This window comes from Mus caroli, unplaced genomic scaffold, assembly GCF_978045245.1.
Source record: "Mus caroli unplaced genomic scaffold, Mus_caroli_1 scaffold_17, whole genome shotgun sequence".
NCBI lineage: Eukaryota > Metazoa > Chordata > Mammalia > Rodentia > Muridae > Mus > Mus caroli.
This window is the reverse complement of record NW_028227272.1, coordinates 31,205,433-31,232,249: the sequence shown is the minus strand read 5'-3', so window position 1 is coordinate 31,232,249 and position 26,817 is coordinate 31,205,433. Positions and strand designations below refer to the sequence as shown.

General features: G+C 44.3%; 1 protein-coding gene across 26 annotated transcripts in view; it reads left to right on the top strand.

The window, feature by feature from the left end:
- The window catches only part of Kalrn (kalirin RhoGEF kinase), a 603,829-nt gene that overhangs the window by 376,390 nt on the left and 200,622 nt on the right, over positions 1 to 26,817 (top strand). For all 26 annotated transcript variants that reach the window (XM_085832156.1, XM_029470420.2, XM_029470426.2 and 23 more), the window contains exons 23-29: positions 246 to 364; positions 5,074 to 5,140; positions 5,673 to 5,782; positions 14,954 to 15,023; positions 17,210 to 17,299; positions 21,983 to 22,075; positions 26,317 to 26,428. In XM_085832156.1, coding sequence (XP_085688282.1) covers positions 246 to 364; positions 5,074 to 5,140; positions 5,673 to 5,782; positions 14,954 to 15,023; positions 17,210 to 17,299; positions 21,983 to 22,075; positions 26,317 to 26,428 — 661 coding nt within the window. The remainder of the gene's footprint in view (positions 1 to 245; positions 365 to 5,073; positions 5,141 to 5,672; positions 5,783 to 14,953; positions 15,024 to 17,209; positions 17,300 to 21,982; positions 22,076 to 26,316; positions 26,429 to 26,817) is intronic.

Here is a 26,817-nt window from a genome sequence, read left to right as displayed (position 1 = left end):
AAGAACCAGTTCTTAGCTGAGTCATGTTTAGATTTAATCAAGGCCAAGGACCTGGAAAGCAGATACAGACAGTAGCACTAAATATTTGGCCAGAACAATCTACAGCTTTTTTACTTGAAAGGCAGAATTGCCTTATGGAAAGGCCTTGTGGATAAGACCTTGAAGGATCGCCCATCTTGTCACCTACTTGCATTAGGTTGTTTTACCACTTCCCCAAGGTGACCTCTGTAACACTTCTCACACAGGATAACAAGGACCTAGAGCTGGACATCATCCCAGCAAGCCTTTCGGATCGGGAGGTCAAGCTCCGGGACGCTAACCATGAGATCAATGAAGAGAAACGGAAATCAGCTCGAAAGAAAGAGTATGTGTATGGGGTGGGGGGCAGGGGCTCCCACTGCAGCTAGAGGCTCTTCCTCAATTCCCCCTGCTACCCATCCCTTGTGACGGCTTGATGAGTCATCTGGTCTACCTGCAGGTGTCGGGGTGTATGTTGAGGAGATAGGCTCACTGGGGACCTCTCTGACTCTCCGTTCTCTACTGCATCCAACTGCTCTTCATGTAGCAGGAACTTCTCAGGGCGTACCTATACCCCTCAGGCCATCAAATATTACTTCACAGTATCAGAGCTCAACAGTAGCCAAACCACTCCACATAACAGAAATCAGACCTAGGGAAGCTGAGCAACTCTCCCCAAATGCCACCATCAGCATCTCATAAATAAATCCAGAGCTCTGACTCTTCACATCTGGCATCGCATACGCCATGCTTCCTTTCTGTTACATCTCTCACCAGCTCCACGTTTCAAATGGCTCTGTGCTGCCCTCTGAATAAAGATCGGACTCCTCGGCCCTCGGCCCCACCTAAGTCGGCCTCATTTCAGAGTTTGTCCCTGTTCAAGCAACACTTGTGACTGATTACTGCCCCTGACTCCCCCAGCAGCAAGAACATTAGATGAAGTTGCTCATGCAGTGTTCCTAGCCCAGACCCCTCCCCTCTTGGTTTGATTCTTTCCTTCTCTCTTTTCTTCTCTCTGGTGTGTGTAGTTTCATTTTCTCCCTGCTTTCAACCATATTGATTCTTTAAAATTCAGCTTACACCATATGCCTCCAAGAACCCTCACCTATATCCTCTGCTGCCATTGTTCCGTTCCTTTCTGAATATATATATATATATATATATATATATATATATATATATATGTGTGTGTGTGTGTGTGTGTGTGTGTGTGTGTGTGTGTGTGTGTGTGTCATATTACTTATTCTGTGGTCATGTCTCTTGGTGGTAAGGAGTATTTTATGCTCTTTTATATGAACTGTGGTTCACAGGATAACAGGGATACCACAGTTGACTAAGAGAAGTTTATGGAATATTATTATATGTGGAAATCAAAACCTTAGGTAAGGGACTAGAAGGTATCCAAAATTACATAACAAATAAGCCCCATAGCTGAACACAGTGACACATAACCTCAAAGACAGCACTCAAGAGGTTAAGACAGAAAGATTGGCAGGTCAAGGCCAGTCTGAGCTATGAAATGAGACTCTATCTAAAAAAGGGAGAATTAAGAAAGGAGGGAGGGAATAAATGAAGGACAGAAAGAAGGAAGGAGGAAATGAAGGAAGGACAGAAAGAAGGAAGGATGGAAGGAAGGAAGGACAGAAAGAAGAAAGGAAGGGAGGGAGGGAGGGAGAGAGAGAGAGAGAGAGGGAGGGAGGGAGGGAGGGAGGGAGGGAGGAAGGAAGGAAGGAAGGAAGGAAGGAAGGAAGGAAGGAAGGAAGGAAGACAGACAAACAAACAAACAACGGATAGCATCAGTTTTCTTACTTGAATTTTAGAGCTGTACTTGGCCCAGAAGAAAATAAGATGCTGCATGAGAGATTCCAACATCTCCCCTCCCCTATGCCCATATCTGGTTCACATATTTATATTTCAATCTCTGCCTGGAGAATAATATTTTAAATAGAAAGGAAGATGTATCTTGAAACTGGCCCTGAGAGTGAATTGTAGATGTCAGAGATAAAGTTGATAAGCTTACTCCTGTGTCTCAGTTGGCCCACATGGAGATGAGGGAGCTGAGAGAGAAAGAGGATGCTAAGATTGGAACATGATGGAAGAATCTGAAGTTGCCTGAGATTTTGATAAACTGAATCCTATTTTTCTCAGACTAAGAATGGTTAGAGCCAAAATCCATTTAGAGAGCTGGGACCAATTTATCATTAGATTCCAGCTCTGTTCTCCAAGTTCAGCCAGCCCTCTAGATTCATGAGTCCCACATCTTCCCATTTAACCATCCCTGGATTGTAAATATTCAGAGGAAATTATGCCTGTACTGACATCACAAACTACCGTGTCTTGTCATTATTTTCTAGACAGTATGATACAGCCACTATTTGTATAGCACTTACATTGTCTTGGGTGTTATACGTAGTCTAGAGGTTATGTAAACTGTATGGGGATGTGTATAAGTTATATACTATACCATTTTATAGTAGGAACTTGGGCAGCTGCAGTTTTGGGTATCCACAGGGATCCTAGAACCAATCCACCAAAGCTACGTTCTCTCTCAGTGAATCTTGACCGCACGTAGGAACAACATGTTGCTCTTTTGGTTGGCTGCTTAGGAGGTGGTTGACTCATGTTTCACCTCAATCAAGAATTATATAGTACCTTGAACATGGGAAGAATGAGCTATGACCACCTTACAATATTTTGGTATTTTTCTTTCTCTAAGCTTGAGTGATAAAAATCACACATGCAGAGATCATGGAAGGAGCTTTGTTGAGAAGTTAATGTTATCAAGATGGAAACGAGGTCACTTTCTTAAGACGGAGGAAGGGACTGCTGCTCTAGGAAGCAGAGTCTTCTGGGTAGGGTTGTATTGGTTTGCAGAGCTGTGTAATGAAGCACTGCAGCCGAGCAACTTCAACAACAGAAATGTGTGTGTCCTAAAACCAAGGGATCCAAAGGTTGCATTCCCTCTTGAGGTTAGAGTGGGAAAGATCTGCTCTAGGCCTCTGCCCTCATTTGTTAGTGGAACATTCACATTCATGTGACATTCTTCCTGACTGTCTGTGCCTTGTGTGCAAACCTCCCCTCTATAAGGACACCGGCCATTTTTGACCGAGACCTATCCCACTCTGTACTGTGATGACTATTTTGATGACTGTTTCCAAATAAAGCCAAGATCTGAGGAATGGGATTTGGATATATTAATTCCGTAGGACATAATTCAGGCTGTAGCAGAGAAACAAAGGAGAGGATTATATTTGGCCAACCCTCCTGGCTCCGTTTTTGTATAGCAAGGGGAAGGGGACATCAAGCAGCAGGTAGTGGAGAGAATGGAGGAGTGTGTTACAAAGATGGCTAAGATAAAGGAAGCAGGCAGGAGAGAGAACAAGAGGAAGAAAGGAAACCCAAGGCAACGGCCAAAGACGGCTGTGCTCCTTCAGAGCTTCCCTTGTTTCTTGGGCTTTCCAGTTTCCTAAGGCTTAATCTCTCAGTATTTCCCAGGATCCTGTGCACCAGGCTGTTTCTCACAGGATCTTACTCAATCCTTGCAGCAGTCCTGGCTGATCAGCTGTGTAATAGATAAGAAGTCCTGAGGCCTAGAGAAGCAGGTCTTACTTCTAGTGATTGACAGGTTCATAATTCAGTTGGTCCCTGCTTGTCTAACTGCAACATTCACACACTTTCCACTCTACCAACAGAGGAAGAATAAGAAGACAGTGCCTAGTCGACTTCTGCAAACGTGTAGTCTTTACATCAATCCTTTAACTTTAGTCGAAGGCCGCTATCAAAATGAAACATTGCTTTAAGGAAAAACCCAGCAAGGTGAAGGTGCTGGAACAGATACTGCTCAAATTGAGCTTCTGGTCATGCTTTCAAAAGGGCACACCTTGAGGACATTATTCCTTAAATTTTTCATGTGGTAGAACACCTAGAAATAAAAATTCTGGGCATGAACTATATGCAGAACTGCTACTGAGAATGTAAGATAAGTGTGTAAATATATAGGTGTGTATTAATGAGATTGTCATATGCTGGCTAACAAGCACTATTTCTAATAAAAAGTGTGTGGAGAAAAAATAAATAGATGCACATTAATGAAGGCACGCATGCTCAGGTCCATTGTGCTATTTAGGGGTGTCAGGAAGGAGTCCTTTTCTTAAAGATACAGAGCATAAACTTCTGCTCACAGGAGCCAGAAGCGCATTAATCACTTAACGTTGTAAACTATATAGCACATGCTAATTTTGTGTGCACAGGTTGTGATATGAATAAATCTCATTGGAGATACTGCCTAAATACTGAACCGGACCAACCAAGGTCAGAGATCAGCAAACTTGTGGCCCACAAGTTAAATTGTGCTCATCCTCTTTTGTGTAGTCTATAATCTAAAAATGAGTATTATATACTAGTTGATTGGAGAAATCAAACAGAGGCTACCATATGGGGACATATAAAACTTTTAGCACCCTGGTTTAATTGGAACATATGGGCACTCACCTCTGCGCTGCCTCTCAGGTTACAGCAGCTGTGGTGAGTGGCTATGCCAGAGACTGAACAGCCCGTAAATACAACCCAATTCTTTACAGAAGACTGTAAAGCCCTGAGCTCAAGTCATCTCTGCCCGACTTGGAGCCTGTTTGAGTCCTGAACAATAATATCAGTATAAGTCTATGAAGTACCAAGCAGATACAGTTCTGGGAGCAGTAAGAGAAATGTAGAAAACTGTTGTTCAGACGGTCTAGCTGCTGAGCTACCGTGTGAGCAGCCGCATACCTTGTGCACACATGCCTGCGTACGCATACAGTTGACAGTCCATCCATATCAGCATAGTGATGTCGCCATGAGTGGGAAGGCACAAGAAAGTGGAACTGGCTGAGCTCAGACGTGGAGAAGGGATGGAGAGCAAATGACCGGGGTGAGAGAGCTCCAGAGAGGGGAGAGCTTTATTGGTATAGCTGAAAGTGGGGCACTCAAGTGTCACTGGGGCCGGGGTGAGGAAGTAAACTTGGAGAGGAGGCAATGGACCCATGAGCAACTGAAAGCCCATTTGTTTCCTCCTAGGTTCATTATGGCTGAACTGCTCCAAACCGAGAAGGCTTATGTAAGGGACTTGCACGAGTGCTTGGAGGTAAGCATCACAGTGGCCATCGCAGCCCTGTCAAAGAAGCGGCATCCAGCTCTTGTCAACCCCTTGAGAGCAGCTCAGTGCCCCTGCTCTTCTGCTGGAGAATACAGGGGCGGTCGGGGAGGTCTTCCAGAGGCCAGCACAACTGCACGGGAGTTTGAAGTGTTTTTGAAGAGAAGGTCTACACTTCTCTCAAGCTGGAGCTAGATTCAGACTTAAAAAAAGAGAGAGAGAGAGAAAAGAAAAGAAAAAGGGAAAGGTGCAGCATCAGGGGGGAAAAGTATGTCACACACCTTCATTTCAAAACAGAAACCGTGACACAGATCTGATGAATGACCAAACTGGAGCCTGCCCTTGCTGGGGTTCAGAGTAATGTAGCGGTCAGGTTTTCTCTCTTTCTGTTCCACTTGTTAAACACATCACCTTTTAACTCTGTGTGCAGTCACAGTCCCACTCTCGCCCCATGATTGAGGGGCCTCTTTTGTCTGGGTCTCTTGTGGCACGCTTGCGGGTGATGACTGTCGCTGTCTTACAGACCTACCTGTGGGAGATGACCAGTGGTGTGGAGGAGATACCCCCCGGCATCCTCAATAAGGAACATATCATCTTCGGCAACATCCAGGAGATCTATGACTTCCATAACAAGTATGTTGGTGGGGGATTCGGCGGAGCACGCTGACGGGGTAAACGCTGGGCACTGGCTGCCCATCAAGTGGCTCAGAGCCCTGGGGAAACCTTCTGTTTCACCTGACACTCTCTTTCTCACCTGGCCAGATCTCATAGTCAGCTGCTGCCAGACTCCTTTCTTGTTTGTCCTGTCCACAATCATTCAGGATTCTGAGTGGAAAGAGAAGTAACTGTTCTGCATTGCCCCTTTCCAGCTCTCAGGAGGAGCAGTCAGCATCCCCATTTGCACAGTTACCATGGTTACCAGCACATTGAGGAAACAAGAGTGGCTTTACTCCGTTAAGGCTGTGGGAACTTCTGATGTAGCAGTCACCTGGGACTAACCTTCCCATACTTGTGCTCTCTGGGTTTCAAATTCTATTCAGCATCTCTCTGGGCTGTTCCCTCCATTCCTGACTCTCCCATCATCCTCTCCCTCAACCATTTATATAGAGAGATATTCCAAAATATTTGCTACATCACATTTCTTGATAACTTCTAGAAAACACCGCCAGTCACCACTATGTTTTTGTTAAAGTAAAATCATAGAACACTAAAACCTCACAACCCATTTTTCCAAGCTTGGTGTAAGAATCTTTTCTGTTGCGTGCTAAACGTGTTTTCTGTCAGTAGATGGTTGGCAAGGATACTAGTATGACCCACTGGTAGAAATAACTTGGTTTCTAAAATACACGTAGAGAGTCTCTTGAGATACAGAAAAAAAAAAAGAAAGTGTGACACAAAGTCCTTGAGGCCCCTCAGGAGCCTGAGACAGAGGAGGTTGAATGGAGCTGCTCCTGAGACTTGGTGAGCTGAGACAGGAACCCCAGAGACAGCACAGTCAGCCTTACAAGTCCCAAGGAGGCCATTGTGCAAATGGAAAACCACCCTGAGGTAGGACTGAACAACACTGTCGGGGGAACTGTCTGCAGAGGTGAAGTCTATAGTACACTGCCCAACACGGTAACCATGGCGCCTGTGCGGCTACCGAACTGCTGAGGGGCTCCGTTGGCACTGTTCTTAATTTTAATATATTTAAGTAGTCCTAAGTGAAAAAGAGTGGCTCCCATACTGGACAGTCCCACTCTGGAAAATGACGCTTCCATGGGGCTCTGCAGGAGTTGGTGTGAAAGAATCCGGAAGTCAGGAAGGAATGGATGAGTATCAAGTTTTCTAAATAGCTATAATTCTGCCTCTAGGTTTAAAAATGTAGCTCTAACAAACTTTTTAGATTCAAATTAAACCACATGAAATCCTGTACTCTGCAAATGAAGGGGATTAGACACTCTTCCCAGCAACGTCGCCAAGCATGTTACGGATTCAGAACACTAAAGAACCACGCTAAAGATGCTGCAGGGATCCAACTTCCCTTCCATAGCAGCATCTCTTTGTCTTCCCCACCCACCTCTTTACTGCTTGGTTATGTAGTTCCCTACACTATAGGAGTGTAGATTGAATGAGCAGCATTTTGTAAAGCTTGAGAGGAAAGAAGACAAATAGATGGCAGAAAAGATAATAAAACAAAGATGTAAGCATAGAGTAGTGGCCCATGCCTGTGATCCCAGCGCTCGGGGGGTTGAAGCAGGAGGATGGAGGCTCAAGGCTAGCCTCAGACATCATTGTGGTAAAGGACTGCTCAGGGTTTGTGCAGAAGAACATCCTGTATCCTACAGTTTGGTCCGCAAAGCCACTGTATTTCAGTGTAACATCATAATTGATACTAGTAATAATGCTGAATTACTGTATATCTGCATTCAAATCAAAGAACTCTGTAATGTATTTAGAAAGCTACTGACTAAAAGAAATTAACGTTTTAAATTATCCACAATTCACAGGACCACCCAAGGATCTCAGGCTGTGTATTAATTTCCTATATTAGCCAGGGGCTGAGGTTTTACTGTACTATGCGCTTCTGCTTAAGACACACAGGTTTTGATTAATAGAGAAAATATAACAATTCTAAAATCTCTAGTAAATAAAGATAAAATGGTAATTGGCCAAACTTAGAAACAGTAAGGACTATAAACTCCTTAGGAAATGGTACCATTCACTGTATATCCAATACTTGGTATCATGAACCTGGGACCACATAGATTTAAAGTAAACGTTCCCTGGGTAAGTGGAAGGATGGATGAATAGGCTAAAAATAAAACTACATCTTGCAAACTTGTAGGTAATGCCATTCAAGTCATTATTGACTAAACGCCTTTGGATATCTCAGTACAGAGAAAACTCCTATATATGACTTTGCAGCATCCGTACCAAAGCATCCTAGACCAGCAAAATAATGAGATTTCTAAATGAAGGAGTTTCCTGGGGTGTCTTTCTGGGAAGCTATCTAGTTGCCATAATACCTACTTACTAATTCTTCAGGGATTTGAACCCCTCTGAGACTATCAGCTTTTTAACCTGATTTTGCCGGGGGTCTAGCTCCATTTGTTTATGCTTTCAAAATGGCAGTTCCGGCACTGGTTCTGAGAGATACATACTCCCATCATGGCTAGTCTGTAGCCCAAGTTATCCACCTGTAGTCCAGACTGTAAGGGAGGTGGGGCAGAAGGGAAGTTTTGGGACACTAATACAAAGAAAGGGGTTGACAGTTGTCAGTCCTGCCTTAGTGACATAGTTAGCTGTGGCACTGGGAAATTGGTGCCTGGGTCAGAGGTTACATTTCAGCCATACTACTGATCTGTCCAAATGGTGTCTCTGAAAAATGGCTACCAAGACAAGTGTGCGTATGTATGTGTGTCTCAGTGGGGGGGATCTGTCTCAGGAACCTTTGTCTTTGTGGATATTAAGGAGAGAAATTCGACTTTCTCTGTTTCTGTAAAGAATATGCAGGATTTAGTTCGCAAAGGCAGTGGTCCCACCCCAGTTGGAATGAGATGAGGGCCCTGCTTTCTACTCCCCACACTTACACGTTAGCCTTCTTTATACAGTTAAAGACAATGGCTGTGCTGTCTACACAGGACTCAGGCCTATTTCCATTGCATTCTGCTAAGCCTTCCTGGAACACTTAGACAAAGGGGTGTATTCTATAAAAAGATCCTCCAAAGAGTAAAGTTTTGCCAAATCTAACATTTGCAATTAAAAAATAGTAATTGTTTTCACTTTGCTGTGTTAGATATTCAGCTTTGATAATGACAGCTATTTGTTAAAATGCTTCCCTTTCAGTTAAATTCTAGCTCTGTTTCTTCCTTTTCAGTTTCTGGGGGGATTTAGTCATATTCATATGAGTTTGAAAATAACATTTTTACAAAGTCTGTAGTAAGGGCCCAGAGGGTTGTTTCAACAATTATGCTTAGCCCCTTTCATTTATAGTAGAAAGACTGACAGGAGACAGTCTCTCTCTCTCTCTCTCTCTCTCTCTCTCTCTCTCTCTCTCTCTCTCTCTCTCTCTCTCTCTCACACACACACACACACACACACACACACACACACACACACACTTTCCCCTCAAGATCAGACACTGGATTCCAAGGAGTTATCTACAGTCTTCTCTCTCCCTCCCCACAACCTTAAATATTCGCAGTTTAATAAGTCACATCCCACCCATTTATTCCACAGCTGTGTCAGTTGGGTCCCACACCTCTACACTAATAACCTGGGGAGAAAAAAATCAGTTGTCAGCAAGGACAAGGTGGAGGACCAAGACCAGCAGCCTCCCCGTCACGCCACCCCTGTACTGCACTCCTTCCCTCTTGTCTATGATATGGCCAGACCAGGGTCAGCCAGGAACAGTCAGGGTACACAAAGGGGTGAAGACCAGATTGAGGGAGGTTCATGATACTAGGAAAGCTACTACACAAAGACTAGTCTTTTTGGGTTTGTTTTTTGTTTTTTTAAAGACAAGATCTCATTATGTACCCTTGGGTGGTCTAAAATACTATATAAACCAGGCTACCTTGGAACTCACAGCAGTCCTCTTGCCCTGCCTTTTGAGGGTTGGGACTAAAGTGTGAGCCACCACACTTGACCGTATTTTGATCATCTTTCTGGAGTGTTGTCTTTGGATCGGACCATTTCCAATTAGGATGGAATTGGAATTGGAACCATCCCAGTGATGGATGGAGTCCAGACTCTGAACTCTTGTTAGAAGCAGACAGTTCTGAGAAGGGGTAAGACAAGGCACAAAATTAAGAAGGCACAACGTCAAGAAGACGACACTCTTGTCCAGTGGAGGAGCCGGACAGGCTGACTGGAGAGGGGCATTTGAGATAGAACTCATGGAGAGCTTCCACAGGTGGGCATGGCTTCCTTGATGAAAAGGGACAGTGTGAACAAATGCCTCTGAAGGGAGGGTGTCAAAGGGTAGGATGGGAAAAGAGTTCATAAGAGAGGCTCAGGTCACCCCTGCCTTATGACGGTCAGGGACAGATGCGGATCTTATCCCTCGGTTAGACATCACAGACACGCCTTGGGGACTGTGGGGGAAAGGAGTGGCATGTGGAAGTAATCTGACTGAAACCAATTGAAAGGGGGGCCCAGGAAAGGGGTCTGATAAGATGGGGAAATTAACCAAAATACCTAGACAGTAGAAATGAGGGAGCAGAGTGGATGGAGTATAAGGAGAGGGAGATCTGGGAGAGGGAAGGGAGAGAAGGAAAAGGAAGACGGGACGTGTTTTCTCATGAGCTAATAAATAAATAAATAAATAATCACGTCCTGAACCCCACCAACGCACACACACGCATACACACGAACACACACGCACACACATGCGCACATGCACACACGTTTGTCTGGATTTGGTTTTGTCTTCCTATTCTTTTTGTCACATAAATTGGTTTACTTCCCTTTGAAACACAGTGGGCTTTGGTGAGGCACTGGCTCCACCAAGTGGAGAGAAAGAGGTTGTGCAGCTCATGATTCCAGCTATCCACAGGCTGCAGCTTCTTTTTCCTTGCTTACAGTATATGCTTTCTGTGCATGCACACCCCAAATGCCTGTGTTATTAATTGTATCCCTTCTACTGGGAAAGCTCAAAGCAGCCTCTGCTATAATCTAGATCCGTCCCCTTGTTTTATGGAAGCTGACACTTTCTGAGCTACTCAGACTGGCATGGACGCAGTGTCATTCCGTTAATATCCCAATGCTAGGAAAAAAAGGAAAGGCTAGTGAACTTTCCTGGGTCTAAGGATAACTGCCAGCTTTAAGCAGAGCCTAGAGAAGATGTCTGTGATCTTGTTGCTGTTATTTGTGCTGTGATTAGCTTGCAACATTGAAGCTGATTGGAAACAATTGAAACACCCAGACAAAAAGCAGTCAGGCTCAGATACATCATGGTAACATTGATTTCACTTGTTCACATATTGTTGCTTTCCTGCCTTGTTGCTAGGCAGCATCTTAGTTAGAGATCTTATTAGAGATGAATAACATTGAGTGGAGAATTTTTTTTTACATTTTGCCTCATTGTAACATTCTTGGTATGTCGTGTGCAAGTAAATTGTCCATTTGATCATACGTGTTAGCTACAGTGAATGGGGTATTGGGAAACACATCCAGGAGACAAAGCTTGCTTTTGCTTCTAAAGATTGGAAGCCATGCCTGTCCTCTCATCCCTCACCCACACTAAAGTCTCTGGAGTAAAATGGAGGGACAGGGCCAAGAAGCCCATGCTCAGCCTAGGTACCCAAGGTGTGCTGAAGATGCGAATAGCTCCTTCTCCAGTGTGCTCAGGCTCCTGACTTCCTTGCAGTTCCTTATCTCTCCTTATGCTCACTGCTCCCTTAGCCCGGGTAGTCTAGAGCCTGTAGAGTCTAGGCTGTGAGTCTGCAGGGACCTAGCAAGCTCCACTGGAAAGAGCATGGGAATGCAGCCTGGCTCCACCAGGAAGCAGTGTCCTGACTGCCATCTGCACGTTCTATACGTGCTGTTTATTGTTCCTCTTTAACCCGTGCCACAACCTTCCTGTTCTCACCTCGCTGGTATGACAGCAAGCACACACACACACACACAAGGGCTCCAACAACTTTATCTTTGGATGCACATAAAATTTTGATGTGTCATACCAGCCACTGAGCAAGGTCATGAGCCGTTTGTTCCAGGAAGGCTTCCCCAGAAGCAGGGGACTCGCTCCAAACTGATTCAGGGTGGTACAGTTCCACTGTCAGAACTCAGGCTGTAATTTATCACAGCTCAGGGAAGCGGGTGGAATGATATTGATTGTACTAACTTAACTGTCACCTTCATGAGCTCCAAAGTTTAAAAGCAAATAGTTTCATATTCCACTCACCTGCAGCTATCACCACTCAGTAAAAGTATATTCAAACTCAGTTCAAGGGATTAAAAGAAATAAACGTACATATAAAACACAAATACACGCGCGCGCGCACACACACACACACACACACACCTCCTTATCTGTACACCTGAAGATGGGCCTGATTGCCTTAGTACAACAAAAATGTTTCTCTCCCTTTGGGCCTAGAGCTAGTCTTGCTCCTTAGTTTTAGCATTCCTGAGAACTTCTTCCTATTTCTATTTTAGAATTCATAGGACGTGTATCACCTGCAGCCTTTAAAGGCAGCAATAGACAGGATTGGTTTTGAGAGTGTGTTTGCATTTCTAAAGCCCAAATTGCACTGTAAATGTTCTTGCTCCATGGGTCAGTTTAAGAAACTCTAAAATTCACGCTTGTGAGGTGAAAGATGATCATCAGATGCGTTCTGGTAGCTCCCCAAATTTTTCAATGTCTTTCCTATTTTATTACTCTAGCGATTACCATGTATTATAGGTAAAAAATAATAATAATAATTATAGATTGAAGAAAATGTCATCTATGATCTTACTAATCACTATTAGCATTCTTTTCTTGCCAAGTATTTTTAAATTATACACATATTTATATTAACCACCAAAACATCTTCCTATATCATTGAAGACGCAAGCAACAATGGATAACATTTGTGACCACTTAATAACTATAAGAAACTGCCAAAGTGTATGAATAATGGTGACCATTGAATTGAATAAGTCAAATCAAAATGAACTTTTCCCCTCATGGTGGAGGCAAGTAGTGGGATAATGCAAGATATCTTACCTTTGTTTGTAAAGTATCCACTCAAGTAATTGTAAAATTAAACAGAAAAGTTAACACAGAGAAGCCTCTGCTACCACGCCCTATTTCATCACCTGGTTCTCTAGGGTAATGGTTTTATTAGTTTCCTGGGTTGGCAGTAGAATACATATTCCCTGCTTAGATAACGGGGACATGGTTCCTCTCCTTGCTATCTCCACTTTGTTAAGGACATCTTCCACATGAAGAGACAGAATAAGTGTTGTCTCTGAGGGGGTGGGGAATATATCTACAAATTACTCAGTTTTGTGGCTATACCATACCTCAAATATTTTGTTCTCAGCCAAAAATATTTACAATTATAAGTGGTATTATTATCAGTGCTCGGGAGTATACATCATGTATACATGTTGATGGACTATAAATAGTATTATAAGTGGTATTGTTATCAGTGCTCAGGAGTATATGTCATGTATACATGTTGATGGACTATAAATAGTATTATACGTGGTATTGTTATCAGTGCTCAGGAGTATATGTCATGTATACATGTAGATGGGCTATAAGTAATATTATAAGTGGTATTGTTATCAATGCTCGGGAGTATATGTCTTGTATACATGTTGATAGACTATAAATAGTATTATAAGTAGTATTGTTATCAGTGCTCGGGAGTATATGTCATGTATACATGTAGCTGAGCTCTAAGGAGAGAATCCTGGGCTCCAGAAAGCCTGAGGACATTCTGAGATTTGATGGTTCTATCAAAATGCTCTTTGTAAAGACTACATTTCCCACACCCAGAGGTAAGCTTACCTGAGGCCTCATAATTATTTTTTTTGTTTGTAAGATCTTCAGTACATTTTAGAAAGCAAATTCCATCCCAATAATGCTGGCTTGTTAACATTTACCCTCGAAAGCTAACTGTCTTAGTCAGGGTTTCTATTCCTACACAAACATCATGACCAAGAAGCAAGTTGGGGAGGAAAGGGTTTATTCAGCTTACACTTCCATACTGCTGGTCATCACCAAGGAAGTCAGGACTGGAACTCAAGCAGGTCAGAAAGCAGGAGCTGATGCAGAGGCCATGGAGGGATGTTCTTTACTGGCTTGCCTCTCCTGGCTTGCTCAGCCTGCTCTCTTATAGAACCCAAGACTACCAGCCCAGAGATGGTCCCACCCACAAGGGGCCTTTCCCCCTTGATCACTAATTAAGAAAATGCCTTACAGTTGGATCTCATGGAGGCATTTCCTCAACTGAAGGTCCTTTCTCTGTGATAACTCCAGCTGTGTCAAGTTGACACAAAACTAACCAGTACACTAACCCTACTGTTCCACGAATTACTTTGAAGTCAGTGCAATCGTCTCTTTATAACATTTTTGCGTAGAAAGGAATCATGACTTAAACACCCACAATGTCAGATACGTAAGTAATTCCATTCCACTTTAAAATATACTGTGATTCCCCCGCCCCACCATTAGATACGCTTCTCTAATGATATCTGTATGACAGTACTTGCCCTCAGTGGAAGAAGAAAGCTGAAAGTTATAAAGAGGCCCATGAAGGGTTGAACTTTTTCCAGCTCAGCTTTAGGTTCATCTTGGGACTATATACATATATATAATATTTATTATATATTATAAATATCCTATATATTTACTATACATACCTACTATATATATAATTATATGTGATATATGTGTATATATCATGTATACTGTAATATATAATACTATATGTAATATAGTTACTATGTATATTTAATATAGATAATGTATTATATATATTTATGGTATGCTCAGAGTAGTTGGATTAACAAAATAAATTCAGAAGTGCTGATAAAATGAAAGATCTGATACAGCCATGGCATTTCATATCTATTTTTATCTCAAATTCATGAACTTCAGGAGGGAATTGGGAGGGGCTATTTTAAGTAGCACTGGTTAGCCAATTACTGTACATTTTAATTGAACAAGTTCCAACATAAAAGCTAGCTCCTCACCTCACTTATAGAGCACAGAATCCACATGTAACTAACTGGGCCACGATTGTTATGCCGACCCTAGTACAATCCTGTAAATGGGGTCCTCTAGACCAAGGTGTCTGACACAGCCTTTCTCTCCCTTCACAGCATCTTCCTCAAAGAGCTGGAGAAGTACGAGCAGCTGCCTGAGGATGTGGGACACTGCTTTGTTACCTGGGTAACCAATCTAAATTCCTCCCCTACTGTTGATGTTTCCAGGGGTACCGCTGCCCCATGCCTGGCCTGAGGATGGCCGTTACTCTTGGGACCAGGTGCTGCAGAGGTATCATGAGTAGATCTATGAAAGGTACTGCATCTCTGGAGCACAGAGCTGTCCCTGGGAAAGCCCATGACATCACTCAAGGTCCACCTCTACCTCTCTAGGAAGTTTCTTAGATGACGAGGTCAGGAGAGTAGGGCAAGACCAGCGCCCTTGGAGCAGCCCAGTCTGCCAGTTGCTTTTTCAGGATGTAGGTTTAAAAGCTAGAACACCATCTGTCTAATTATAGGTTACACTGCTTTTCCTAATACAGAAGAGCAGAATCTTGTGCTGTCCATCCCAGTTCTGACTTATAGGATGAGTGTGTAGCTGCCCTTACTCTCACTGCCGTCACCATGGGTGGAGTCAGTGGGCCAGATGGACCAGGTTCTAATCATCTGGGCTGGAACATTAAGCTTCAGTAGCTGCCCAGTGCCACCCCAGTGCCACCCCAGTGCCACCCCGAGCTCAGACTCACGGATATCAACTCAGAGAACTCTGGAAGTCCACTTACCACACCAAGTGCAGCCAAATCCTCCCCAGGCCAGGAATTCTGCTCTGCAGTAATTACTTAGTGGTAATCTGTGCCCAGAATGGCTTCTCAGAATTTCTTCACAGTCTAGAGAGCTTATGCTTAGGAGCAGACAAGACGGCGGGTGTGTTTTAGATTTCAAACCTGAGTCTATCTTAGAGAAGAGGCAGAATACCCACTGCAATATGACGAACATCCCAGCCAACCCTACGACTCAGGACCTGATTCCCAGACAGATCTTCTTTTTGTGAATTCTTCGAGTTTGTCTCTAAGGATACTTTCATTCCTCACAAAGGCTCATAGATGCTGATAAAAATAATTTACAATCTCCTACACAGACAATGTAGAGACAAACAAGACGACCATCAAGGAAAAGGATTATTTTGTGTTACTTCAAGCAATTTTGGGGTTCCCTTTGAAATCAAAAATAACTATAGTTTATCATCTCTTAGTGATAATTACTAACGCCTACATAGTTTAAAGTCCTAAAATTTGTTTCAGAAAACCTTTAACGATACCAGTGATGTCTGGTACATATGAACGTCACCCTCTCAGGGGAGGATATCCCAGGTATTCGAAACACAGTGGTCCACCAATGGAAAAAAAAAAAAAAACACTTAGTTTTAAGAATTCATTTTCTCTGTGAAGAGGTGAGATCATGAGGTCAGGCGCTTGAGGTGACAACCTCTGTAGGAATCACTGTCCAGACTCTGACAGTGGGAGAGGGGGTGTTGGCATAAGTGGCTTCCACGCTCCCTCTAGTGAAGGCATTTGGGATATGAGCAGACCTCCCTCTGAGCACTTATTTTTTTACTCTGTATTTGCCTTGAAGGGGCGTGGATGGCCTTTGTTCTTTTCCAAGAAAAAGAACATGGTTTTTGATGGTTTTGAGTGAGGGTAATCAATAAGTATGTCCTACCCAACTTCAGGATGGGTTTCCATTCTTTCTCCTTCCCAGCACGGCCTGGTATTAAACTGAACTTCTGTTCAGCAGGCTTTTTCTGCATTCCAATAAGAGAAAAAGCATTCCAGCATTTTAACAGACTATGGTCTGAGGGAACACATAGCGCTTTCCATAAGGGATTCAGTTGCTGTACAACCCATGCTGGGCGTTTTAGGCATTGTGAGGAAGGGAAATGTAGCTAGCTATATGTCAACTTAGCATAAGCTAGAGTCATTTGGGAAGAGGGAGCCTCAATTGAAAAACGTTCCCACCAGATTGGTCTGTGGACAAGCCTGTGGGTGTCTTCTTGACTGATGATTGATGTGAGAGGGCTAACCTCGCTGTGGCCGGTGCCACACCTGAGCTGATGGTCCTGGGTGCTGTAAGAAAGTAGGCTAAGCCAGCCATGAGGAGCAAGCCAGTAAACTGCTTTTCTTCATGGCTTCTGGGTCAGTTCCTGCCTCCAGCTTCCTGCCTTGAGTTCCTGCCCTGACTTCCATGGATGATGGACTACAAGCTGTAAGATGAGACAAACCCTTTTCCCCCATGTCATGGCCTTTAACCACAAGAGTAGAAAGCCCAACCAAGACAGGGAGGAACCAATCTTTTGGTGTCTTTGTTCTTTTTCAGGCAGACAAATTTCAGATGTATGTCACCTACTGTAAAAACAAGCCTGATTCCAACCAGCTGATCCTGGAGCATGCAGGCACCTTCTTTGATGTAAGCTATGGTCTTCCATTGTCAACAGTCCAGGGGCAGGGAGGGAGGAGAGGGGAGGGAGGGAGAGGAAGAAGGGGAGGGAGGGGAGGGACGCTCTTTCTTCTTTGCCACTAGTGTCTGCCCTTTCTTCCTTGTTCTTCTTTCCTGGTCACACTAAACCTTTATCTCATGGATAAAATATTTTGAAAAACTAAAAGAAAACAGTATTTGTCTTCAGTTTTGCCCCATCCCATCTCAAGTGTAATTTGGATGAGGCAATTTTTAGTCTATGTTTCAATACCAAACCTAGTTAGACGTAAACCTTGGGCTTACAGGTGTAATGATATAGCTGATATTGCTGGGGAGTTTTATTTTCTCAATCATAGCAGTCCAAAGGTGGTGTGGTCCCTGAGCCAGGCCTGAGCTTCTTTCTGAAGCACAAATTGCCCACTCCAGATGGACTGACAGACTTTTCTGGACACAGCCTGGCAGCCTGAGTTGTAAGAAGTCCACTGATGTCTTTGTTACCCACCCCAGTCTGCCATCCACTTCATTGATGATATTCATTTGCACTGTGGCTTCACACTGGAATTTACCAGCCATCTTTGATAAATACTGAGTCCTAGGTCCTCTGAGATGCAATGAGTTGGCCCAATGCTATGATATGTGGCTAGTACTGAGGGGGGCAGATGTTGTACAGCCAGAGCTGAGCACCATTGTCATGAACATCAAGAGATGGGAAGGCTGGGATCCTCTGCTGTCTCAGGACCTTGGGTGCTGAATGAGAACAGTCATGGGTGGGAGGTCAATGGGACAAATCCAATTAGTGTTGGTATGGCCTATTGGTCAGAAAGCAAACAGATCAAAAGGCACTGAAGGGCACAAGGGATGTGTGAGACAGAAAGTTAAAAATAAGGAAAAATGAAAGTCAGAGAGCAACAGACTAACACTGATGGCCTCTGCTAGTCCTGTCAGAAGTGGCAGCAGCCCCTTCAGCAATGTGTGACAGCCTCGCTGAATTCATTGCTCCTGGGGCATTGCGTGTAAGGCAGCAGGCTCAGCCCCTAGGAGAAAACAAAGGCATTGAAACCGGGGTCTTGCACTCCACATTACAAAATAAACCTCTCGAGCATCATTCTAGGCAGACCACCAGAGCAGACTGATTCCGTGGGGATCTTGTTGCTTGATGAAGGGGTAGTTTGAGTGGGAGAAGCTAGGTAAGAAGCAAACATATATGGCTTTTTAAAATAGAATTCATTTGTAAACGGCCTCAGGTGTCTGAAATTGGAATTGCTGGGGTAAAATAAAAGTCTAAGAAAGGTACTTCTCTCAGCTGATACCAGGATTTACTGGATATTATATTGGATTCTCTATACTAAAGCTTCCCTTGATTGACGGTGCATTTCCTTAAGATGTCTCTGGTTGGTTAGTCATCAGAGCTATTCAGAAGGGTCTTTTTGAAGTTGTAAATGGATTGCGCCCTTCCTTCTTTCACTCAGCATTTTAATAACACAATTTCTGTGCCCTCAACATGCTTCAGGTGCCTCTGTGTTTATGCTTGTCCAGCATTTCCTTTGCCTAAGATGGTCCACACAGAGACACCTATCCACACATAAACACCTGAATATATACATACATGCCATTCCTGTCCTTCACAAAGTCAAACACTGCCTTCTGCACAAACCCCACACCGTGTGCATGCCCTGAGCTTTGTGTCTCTGTCATAGAATGTGTGGCAATTCACCAATAAACATACCTTCCTGCACACACATGTTCCATCCAAGAACCTTGAAACCTGGTAATGTACTCTTGATTCCTGTTTGTACACATCTCCGTGCCTGGTACTGTATTTATTTCCAATAGTCATACGTTCTCTGTGTCTTTCTTTCTTTCTTTCTTTCTTTCTTTCTTTCTTTCTTTCTTTGTTTTGTTTTTTTTTTGGGGGGGGGGTTGTTTGTTTGGTTTTGGTTTTTGGTTTTTGGTTTTTTGAGACAGGGTTTCTCTGTATAGCCCTGGCTGTCCTGGAACTCACTCTGTAGATCAGGCTGGCCTCGAACTCAGAAATCCACCTGCCTCTGCCTCCCAGGTGCTGGGATTAAAGGCGTGCGCCACCACTGCCCGGCCCCCTATTTCTAATCAGTTTCTGGTAAAGGAGATGGAGTAATAATAGATCATCCTAACTTAACCTATCACCTTCACGAGCTCCGAGTCTTAAAGGCAAATAGCTCATATTCCCCTCACCTGCAGCCATGACACTGAGATTTTAGTGAAGCATTTTCTGAGTACTGAGCTGGAATGTCCAGGGTAAGCCAAGAGATGTGCTGGTTTTTAGACCTTCCTGGTGAGTTCAGTCCTACACAGGTGACACAAGCCTTGTCACCTGGTAGTTGTCAGCTTGTCAGTCTAGAGCAGTTGCCCCAGATGATCTGTTAGCATTACCCAGGAAGCATTCCCAAGCCATGCAGACTCTCTGATTCAAACCCCAGAGGGCAGTGTACAGCCAGGTGTGCCCACAGCCACGCAAATTCTGTTGCTCTCTCCAGCAGTGCAGCTCTCTCTCTCGTAGGGAAGCTTGGGAAAGGGATGCACTGTGTCCACTTGGTCACTTCAAGGCGTTGGCATCTTACTGTCACAATAGCAGATTGGCCCAGCATTTCCTAAATGTGTTAAATGGTTGTGGAATATGCCACCTGCAAGAAACAGGACACTGTGCGTTTGCCTTCCTAATGCTCAACTGTGCTATTCAGTGTTCTTGATCCATGGGTCGGTTTGGGATACTCTAAAAATCTACCCTTCCTAGGAGAGACATAACTATCACCAATGTCTTCTGCTAGAAGTCTCTCAATTTTTAAATATCTTTTTTATTGTATTACTCTCTCAATTACCATATGCTGAATATAAAATAGTATGCTGCAGCTTAAGACTAAAGTCGTCTGTGATCCTAGTATGGCCCTCTGATCTTCACATACACATGTGTGCATGTACACACAAGTGAACATGTACATACACACATATACTCCCCGGAAAAAATGATTATATACATTTTAGCTGTTAAAAAAAAAACCCACCCCCAAAAAGCACTAGTTATCACTAACCCATTTTCCATATCTATAGCTTCATATAAATGGGATATATATATATATATATAATATGTGGTCTTTCTCACAGGCTCCATTGATCAGCTGATGGGTATTTGGGTCATCCTTGTACAGACATGACTTTTCATTTCTTTTGGGTTCAATTTGGGGATGGCATTGCTCAATCACATGGTGACTTTTTATCTCTGTGCCCGGGCTCTTGTGATCCTAGTTTGTCTGTTTCCAGTCTCTTTCTGCTCTGCTGCGGTCAGACACTGTTTGCTCCTCTGAAGTGGTCAGTGCGTATCTGCTCTCTTTCAGATCTATACTCTTCTGCACTGAAAACCTTGCCTTCAAACCCTTTTTGTTTCCCCCAACCCTGCTCCATCAGTAACTGACCCCGCTCTGCTTCTCCGCTCCTGCTTTGGTTCCTTTCCAACTCCTGAACCTACTTTCTTTTACTCCCTTCCTCTGTGCTGAGGCATAGTCCTCATCTCCTAACACAGTGATAATTGTGTTGGTCCAGGCTTTATCTCGCTAACCTCCCTTCCCGATGCTATCTTTTTATTGGCTGTGACAGACTCTGTGTCCTTTGCAGTTCTCTAGTCTTTATGTGTTACACAGTCTCAGCTCTTGGGTACAGGACTAATCTATGCCCTTCCCTGTCCTCTCTACACTGAGACTCGGAAGGTGCTCAGTTTGAGGTTGGGCACAAGGGTGATTAATAGGTGAGACCGGAGGCACCAACATCACCTAAAAGCCATCCTGTTGACTGGGGTGTGAGCTGTGGGGATGCTCACCATGTATAACAGTGGGGATATTGCTAAGAATGACTCTGGTTTCCAACTCAGAAGCCCAGAGGGACTAGAGAGGTGACTGTAGTGAGAAATGTGTAAGAGACAGAATAGTGATCTAGGCTGGGTTGTGCCAAATCCCAGCTGGGTGTGCTAGGAAGAGCCTTGTGCATAGGAGGGTGATGACAGACAAGACTCCTTCTGAGTCTCCCCGCTCTCCCTGGCCCCTGTACTGCCTGTTTCCCAACCTCTGGACTTAGTTCCTACTCTCCCACCTCTCTCCCCTCTCACCCTGTTCCCTCTCACCTCTGCTCCCCATCAGTCTGTTACTGACTCTCTCGCCTTTATCCTGTGATCTCCCCAGTGCTGTCCAGTTTCTTCATCTGTCTCATGAACCCACTTCTTTCCTAAAACCTTCTCCCTTTTTGCTGCCAATTCTCAACTTCTCTCAGTGTCTGCATGTCTGTCTCTCTTGTTGGTCTCTCTCGTTTCTCCTCCTCCTCCTTCTTCCTCCTCCTCCTCCTCCTTCTCTCTCTCTCCCCCCCTCTCTCTCCTTCTCTCTTCCCCCACCCCTCTCCTTCCCCCCTCTTCTGCCCCTCTTCTCCCCCTGCCTCTCTCTTTCCACCCCCTACTAAAGAACATTTTCTTATGAATGTCTACCTTTGTCTATTTTTTCTTTCTTCTTATCTTCTCTTCCTCCTTTTAGAGCACATGTGTGCACGAGTGTCGTGTGTGCACGTGTGCACACACACACACACACACACACACACACACACGCACGCACGGGCGCGCGCCCTGTTCTCTGTCTCATTATGTCTGTTTTCATCCTGTAGGAGATCCAGCAGCGGCATGGCCTGGCCAACTCCATCTCCTCCTACCTAATCAAGCCTGTCCAGAGGGTTACCAAGTACCAGCTGCTCCTGAAGGTATCTCCCCTCCCACCCAACCCTCTCTCCTGACCAGAGGACTTCTAACAGTGGGCAACCCTCATCTGAACCCTTTTCTCTACAGCAGAGCCTCAGATGAGCCCACACCACCATTTCTGGCCCAAGACCATGTGTCCTAGCCCACAGAATTCTACACGTTTGTTCGGGAACAGAGATAAAAAGAAAAGGATGTGGGAATAAGTTGTCACTATTGTTCACCTCCAGCTACCATTGCAAACTCTTAGAGATTATCACCTCGGGCAGTGGGCAGCTCTGTCCATCCTTCCTGAGCAAATCCCTCCTCCTATGGGCTTCTCACTTGCTGGGTCCAGGATGGAAGTCTTGAGGATACTGTGATCTATACACCCATTGGTAGCTTCCATCTCCTTGACTACTGTGGCTGTGAAAATCACAGGGTTGTTGACAGAAAATAGCCACACACAAAAAATGTATTAAACTCAATGACATCTTGAATTGTAGAGACCTGTATATTAATTAGGAGTACTTCTGAAGTCAACCAAGACAGTGGATTTTCAAACTCTGAAAAAGTTCAGTAATCAGATTATGCAAAACACTAAGTCAGTTGGGTTTTCTCTTTCTTCTATAAGGATATGCCTATATTCTAAAAATAATATCATTTCTATAGGAAGCCAGTGTAGGGGGTAGAGGTTTTCTGTCTTTTGAATATATCGTCGATTGTTCATCTGATAAAAAGGACAAAAGGCTAGTTAGTTGACTTGTAGAAAGTGGTGTAATTGCAGAGGAAAATTCAGTTCCATTTATGTTTAGAGACAGCAGCAGAATCTTGCAGACTCCAGCTTCCCCAAAGTGAAAGCCATTCTGACTTTCAGACCCAAGGTTCTCCTCACATGTTCCCCTCACATTCCCTGCTACCCAGGTCTCTGGAGGGGGCACACAGTGACCACAGTTCTTCGTGGGAGACTTAAGGCTTCCTCAGGGCAGCAGGCCAGTGCTTCTTTTCTGTTTTCTGTGTGAGGGCAGAGCCTGCAACCAGCCTTCCCTCCAGCCTCCTTCCTCATCCTTCAGAAGAGAGCACAGGCACACGGACCATCTGGCCCAGCAGAATGGCTTAGAGACAGAATGGCATCGTGTGCTGGGCTTCCACTGGGCATGGGAATCATCTGTGTGGGGATAGATCATGTGGACGACATGTTGGCTCTTGGGGCAGAAACGCTTTTGCTTGCTTTATTTATTTATTTATTTATTTATTTATTTATTATTATATGTAAGTACACTGTAGCTGTCTTCAGACACACCAGAAAAGGTTGTCAGATCTCATTACAGATGGTTGTGAGCCACCATGTGGTTGCTGGGAATTGAACTCAGGACCTTTGGAAGAGCAAGCAGTGCTCTTAACCACTGAGCCATCTCTCCAGTCCCGCTTTTGCTTCTTTACCTTTTAAAGTGTTCATGTAAAGACCAGAAATTCCCATAAGGTCTCAGGGCAAGGTGTCTCTTTCCTAAAAACTCAGTGTGATTCTGACATTTAAACCACAGGAGCTGTAGAACCTTCTCAGTGTTTGAATCTCAGCTCGTAGACTGTAGCCTAGAACTCCATGCACAGCGTTCTCCTTCCCTGCTCTGCTTAGTGCTTGACCCTTAGAAGGTAGCTTTCTTGTGCTGATAGCCTTTTTCAAAATTGATTTTTGTGTGAACCTGGAGAGATGCCTCAGCAGTTAAAAATCTCTGGCTGTTTCTTCCAGAAGCCCTGAGTCCATCCCCAGTACCTACATAGCAACTAGGAATTGTCTGAAACAATCCCACAGCCTCCATGGGTGCCAAGCATGCAAATTGTGCACAGACAGACATGGAGGTTTATGTGCACCCAGGCACATAAAATAAAATCATTCTTAAACTTTGGTTTTAACGTAGATTTGTGTGGCTTTTGATTTAACTATTACAAAGCCTTTGCAGGAATTGATAGGGTTGTGAGTTTTGAAAGAAAATAGATAGTGATGCTCCCAGCCACATTGCCCATCTGGAATCTATTAAGATGTTGTTCTCAGAGAAACACAGCCATTCTCCTCTCCCTTTTAGCCTGGTAATGCTAAAGTTCCCTAGTTATGTGAGTTATGTGAGAGGGTTTGCAAGGGAATAGAGTTGGAATTAGCTGGGCTCTGGACTGCCGCTCCAGAATTAAGTGTTTTGGGAGAGAGGTATTTGTCCAGGGAATTGAGAGGCAAACAAATAAGGTCGCAGTGATTTTATTGCAGGGAAGCTGTAAAATTATTGTAAAAAGGTAATTTTAGCCTCTTTAGAATGTGCTGGTGGCAGGGTGCCTGATGGGTAAAAATAGTGAGCTTTACTATAAATAACATGGCATTTATTTTCTCTTTGAAGTCAGTTTAATTCCAAATAAATTGATCTTTAATTGTCAGTATCCTCTGGGGCTCATCACTTAGCTATTACAGGAAAGTGAAACCATGTCATTTGGAGTGTTTGATCCTCCGTAAATCTGCTGCCGCTGTCCTTTTCGCAGCCTAAATTAAATGTGCAGGCACCTCCTTATCAGGAGCTATCGCAAGGGCCCTGGAGAATTTATTGGTTCTTTGGGTAGATTGGTAGACTTGTTAAATTGCTTAGGGGATTGAGCTAATTGGTGTTTTCTGTTGCAAACTGAGGCTATTTCCCATCTCTCCTCTGTGCTTTACCCCAGGCATCCCTTTGTTGATGTCTGAGAACAAAGTAGGGAGGGAGGGTTACCTTTAGGAAAGGGTGGGGACACTAGAGAACTTCGGGTAGGAGAAGCATAACTTTCAGTACAATGATGACATTATGTCAACTGCAAAGGACTGAACCAAGACTCCCAACTTTCCCCAAAGTGTGCTCTGTGTGAGTACCCCAGCCTCCTTTGATCATAGGAAAACGTCTCCAAGGTAACTCAGGAAAACCTAGAACCAGGATTTTCGTTTCAGAGTCTCACTAATCGGATATTTTCCCAAGGAGAGAGCTTTACTTATCATCTTGGTGGAACAGATAATCCCAAGACAGTGGTGGCCCAGGGAGGTGTCCAGAACAGTGGGTGAGGTTCCGCCCCTCTCCTGCACCATCCGAATGTGCTCCACCCAGGTCAGCACACAGGATCTCCCAGTGATGGTGTGCCTTTCGGCCACTTCACCTGCAGAAGTGTAGTTGCTATTTACTTAGAGACCTACCTCACTAGCTCCTGTGTCACTTTCCAGAGAGCTATGCCATTAAAGCCAGGTCTGATCACTACAGGAAGTGTTAGCCAGCCAGTTAAATCCTGTTTTAAAACATCCCACAGGTTCTCCTGCAGGCAAGTACTTGTAATTTATGTGCCAGGAGACATCATAGTTAAGCTAACAAGGTTTGAACTCATTTTCTTTTCTAACGCATCTTTTTTGGGGTAAAAGCCATCCCGAATGGCCTTGCAACTAGTAAGATGGCTGAAAAGATTATTTCCTCCACCAAGCAGACACTGTGTATCTGTCACTGGGATTTTGATGAGTGAGACTGCAGTGGAAAGGTGAGAGCCAGAAGACATGATGCTCAGGAAGTAAGGCAAGCCCTGTCCTAGGAGGGGAGGGGTGAAAGGGACATGGACAGGCTAGGGTGGCGACACCCCAGCTGTGCATTCTGAGCTGCGTCTTAGGCCCTGTCTGACCTCCATTTCTCTCTACCTCGGTCTCCTATGTGGTTACCAAAGTCCTCATCCAGAATCTCATTCATTGGTCCCAGGTCAGGTATACCTGACCCTTGCTATCCTTTTAAACTTGGACCTGTTATAAATCTATAATAGCCTCAGATTGCTTCCAGCAGGATGGGAGTCAGTCATAATAGCAGAGGCTGTACATGACAGTGATGTCAGCCATGGCGTGCAAAGACCCTCAAAGGCAGCGCTACATACCCTCTGTTCTTCACGCTTTCCTTTTTGGTCCCACTACCCTGCATCTCTGCAGCGTGCTTCACCGGATTCATCCCCTCTCCAGGAAGGCAGTACTGTAACAGAGTACTCTAGGCTTAAAATTCTAGCCTTTGGAAACAGGGTTGGATTGGCTTCATTTGGACCTAATAAAACTCATCTGGTCTTTTGACGGTTTGGGCAATAATCCCCATCTTACCTCTTTATAGCTCTCTCTGAGGGAACTGTTCCAGAGAGTGAGACAGTGAGGCTGTCCATCTTTACTCCATGGCTTAGAGCAAGGAGGGTTGGGGAACCTGGGCAATGTCCCTAATCGTGTCTGGACTTTTTTCCCCAGGAACTTCTAACTTGCTGTGAAGAAGGGAAAGGGGAGCTCAAGGATGGCCTGGAGGTGATGCTCAGTGTCCCCAAGAAAGCCAACGATGCCATGCATGTCAGCATGCTGGAAGGTAGCTGCTCCCCAGTCCTCCTAGGACCCCGCCTCCACCCCTAAGACCAGGGGTGTTTGTGTCATGGAGGGAAGTGGCATGAAGTCAGACTAGGAAGGAGCCTGGGAAAGAGAAGCCCAAACAAGTTGTTAAATGGCTTCTCGGCTGCCTGTGTGAGGAGCACCACAGAGCAGCATAGCTAACCTGCCTCTGGTGCCATTTAGCTGTGATTTCTACTATAAAGTATAAACTATAAACCAGAGCCCTGCTCATATGCATAGCGTATTTCCTTCACAGAATAGCAGGAAATGCTAGTTACACACAGTATAACACCAGTGAATTTAGTGTGATAATGACCTTACAAGTGTGCTCGTGCACACACACATGCATGATGTACACATACACACACA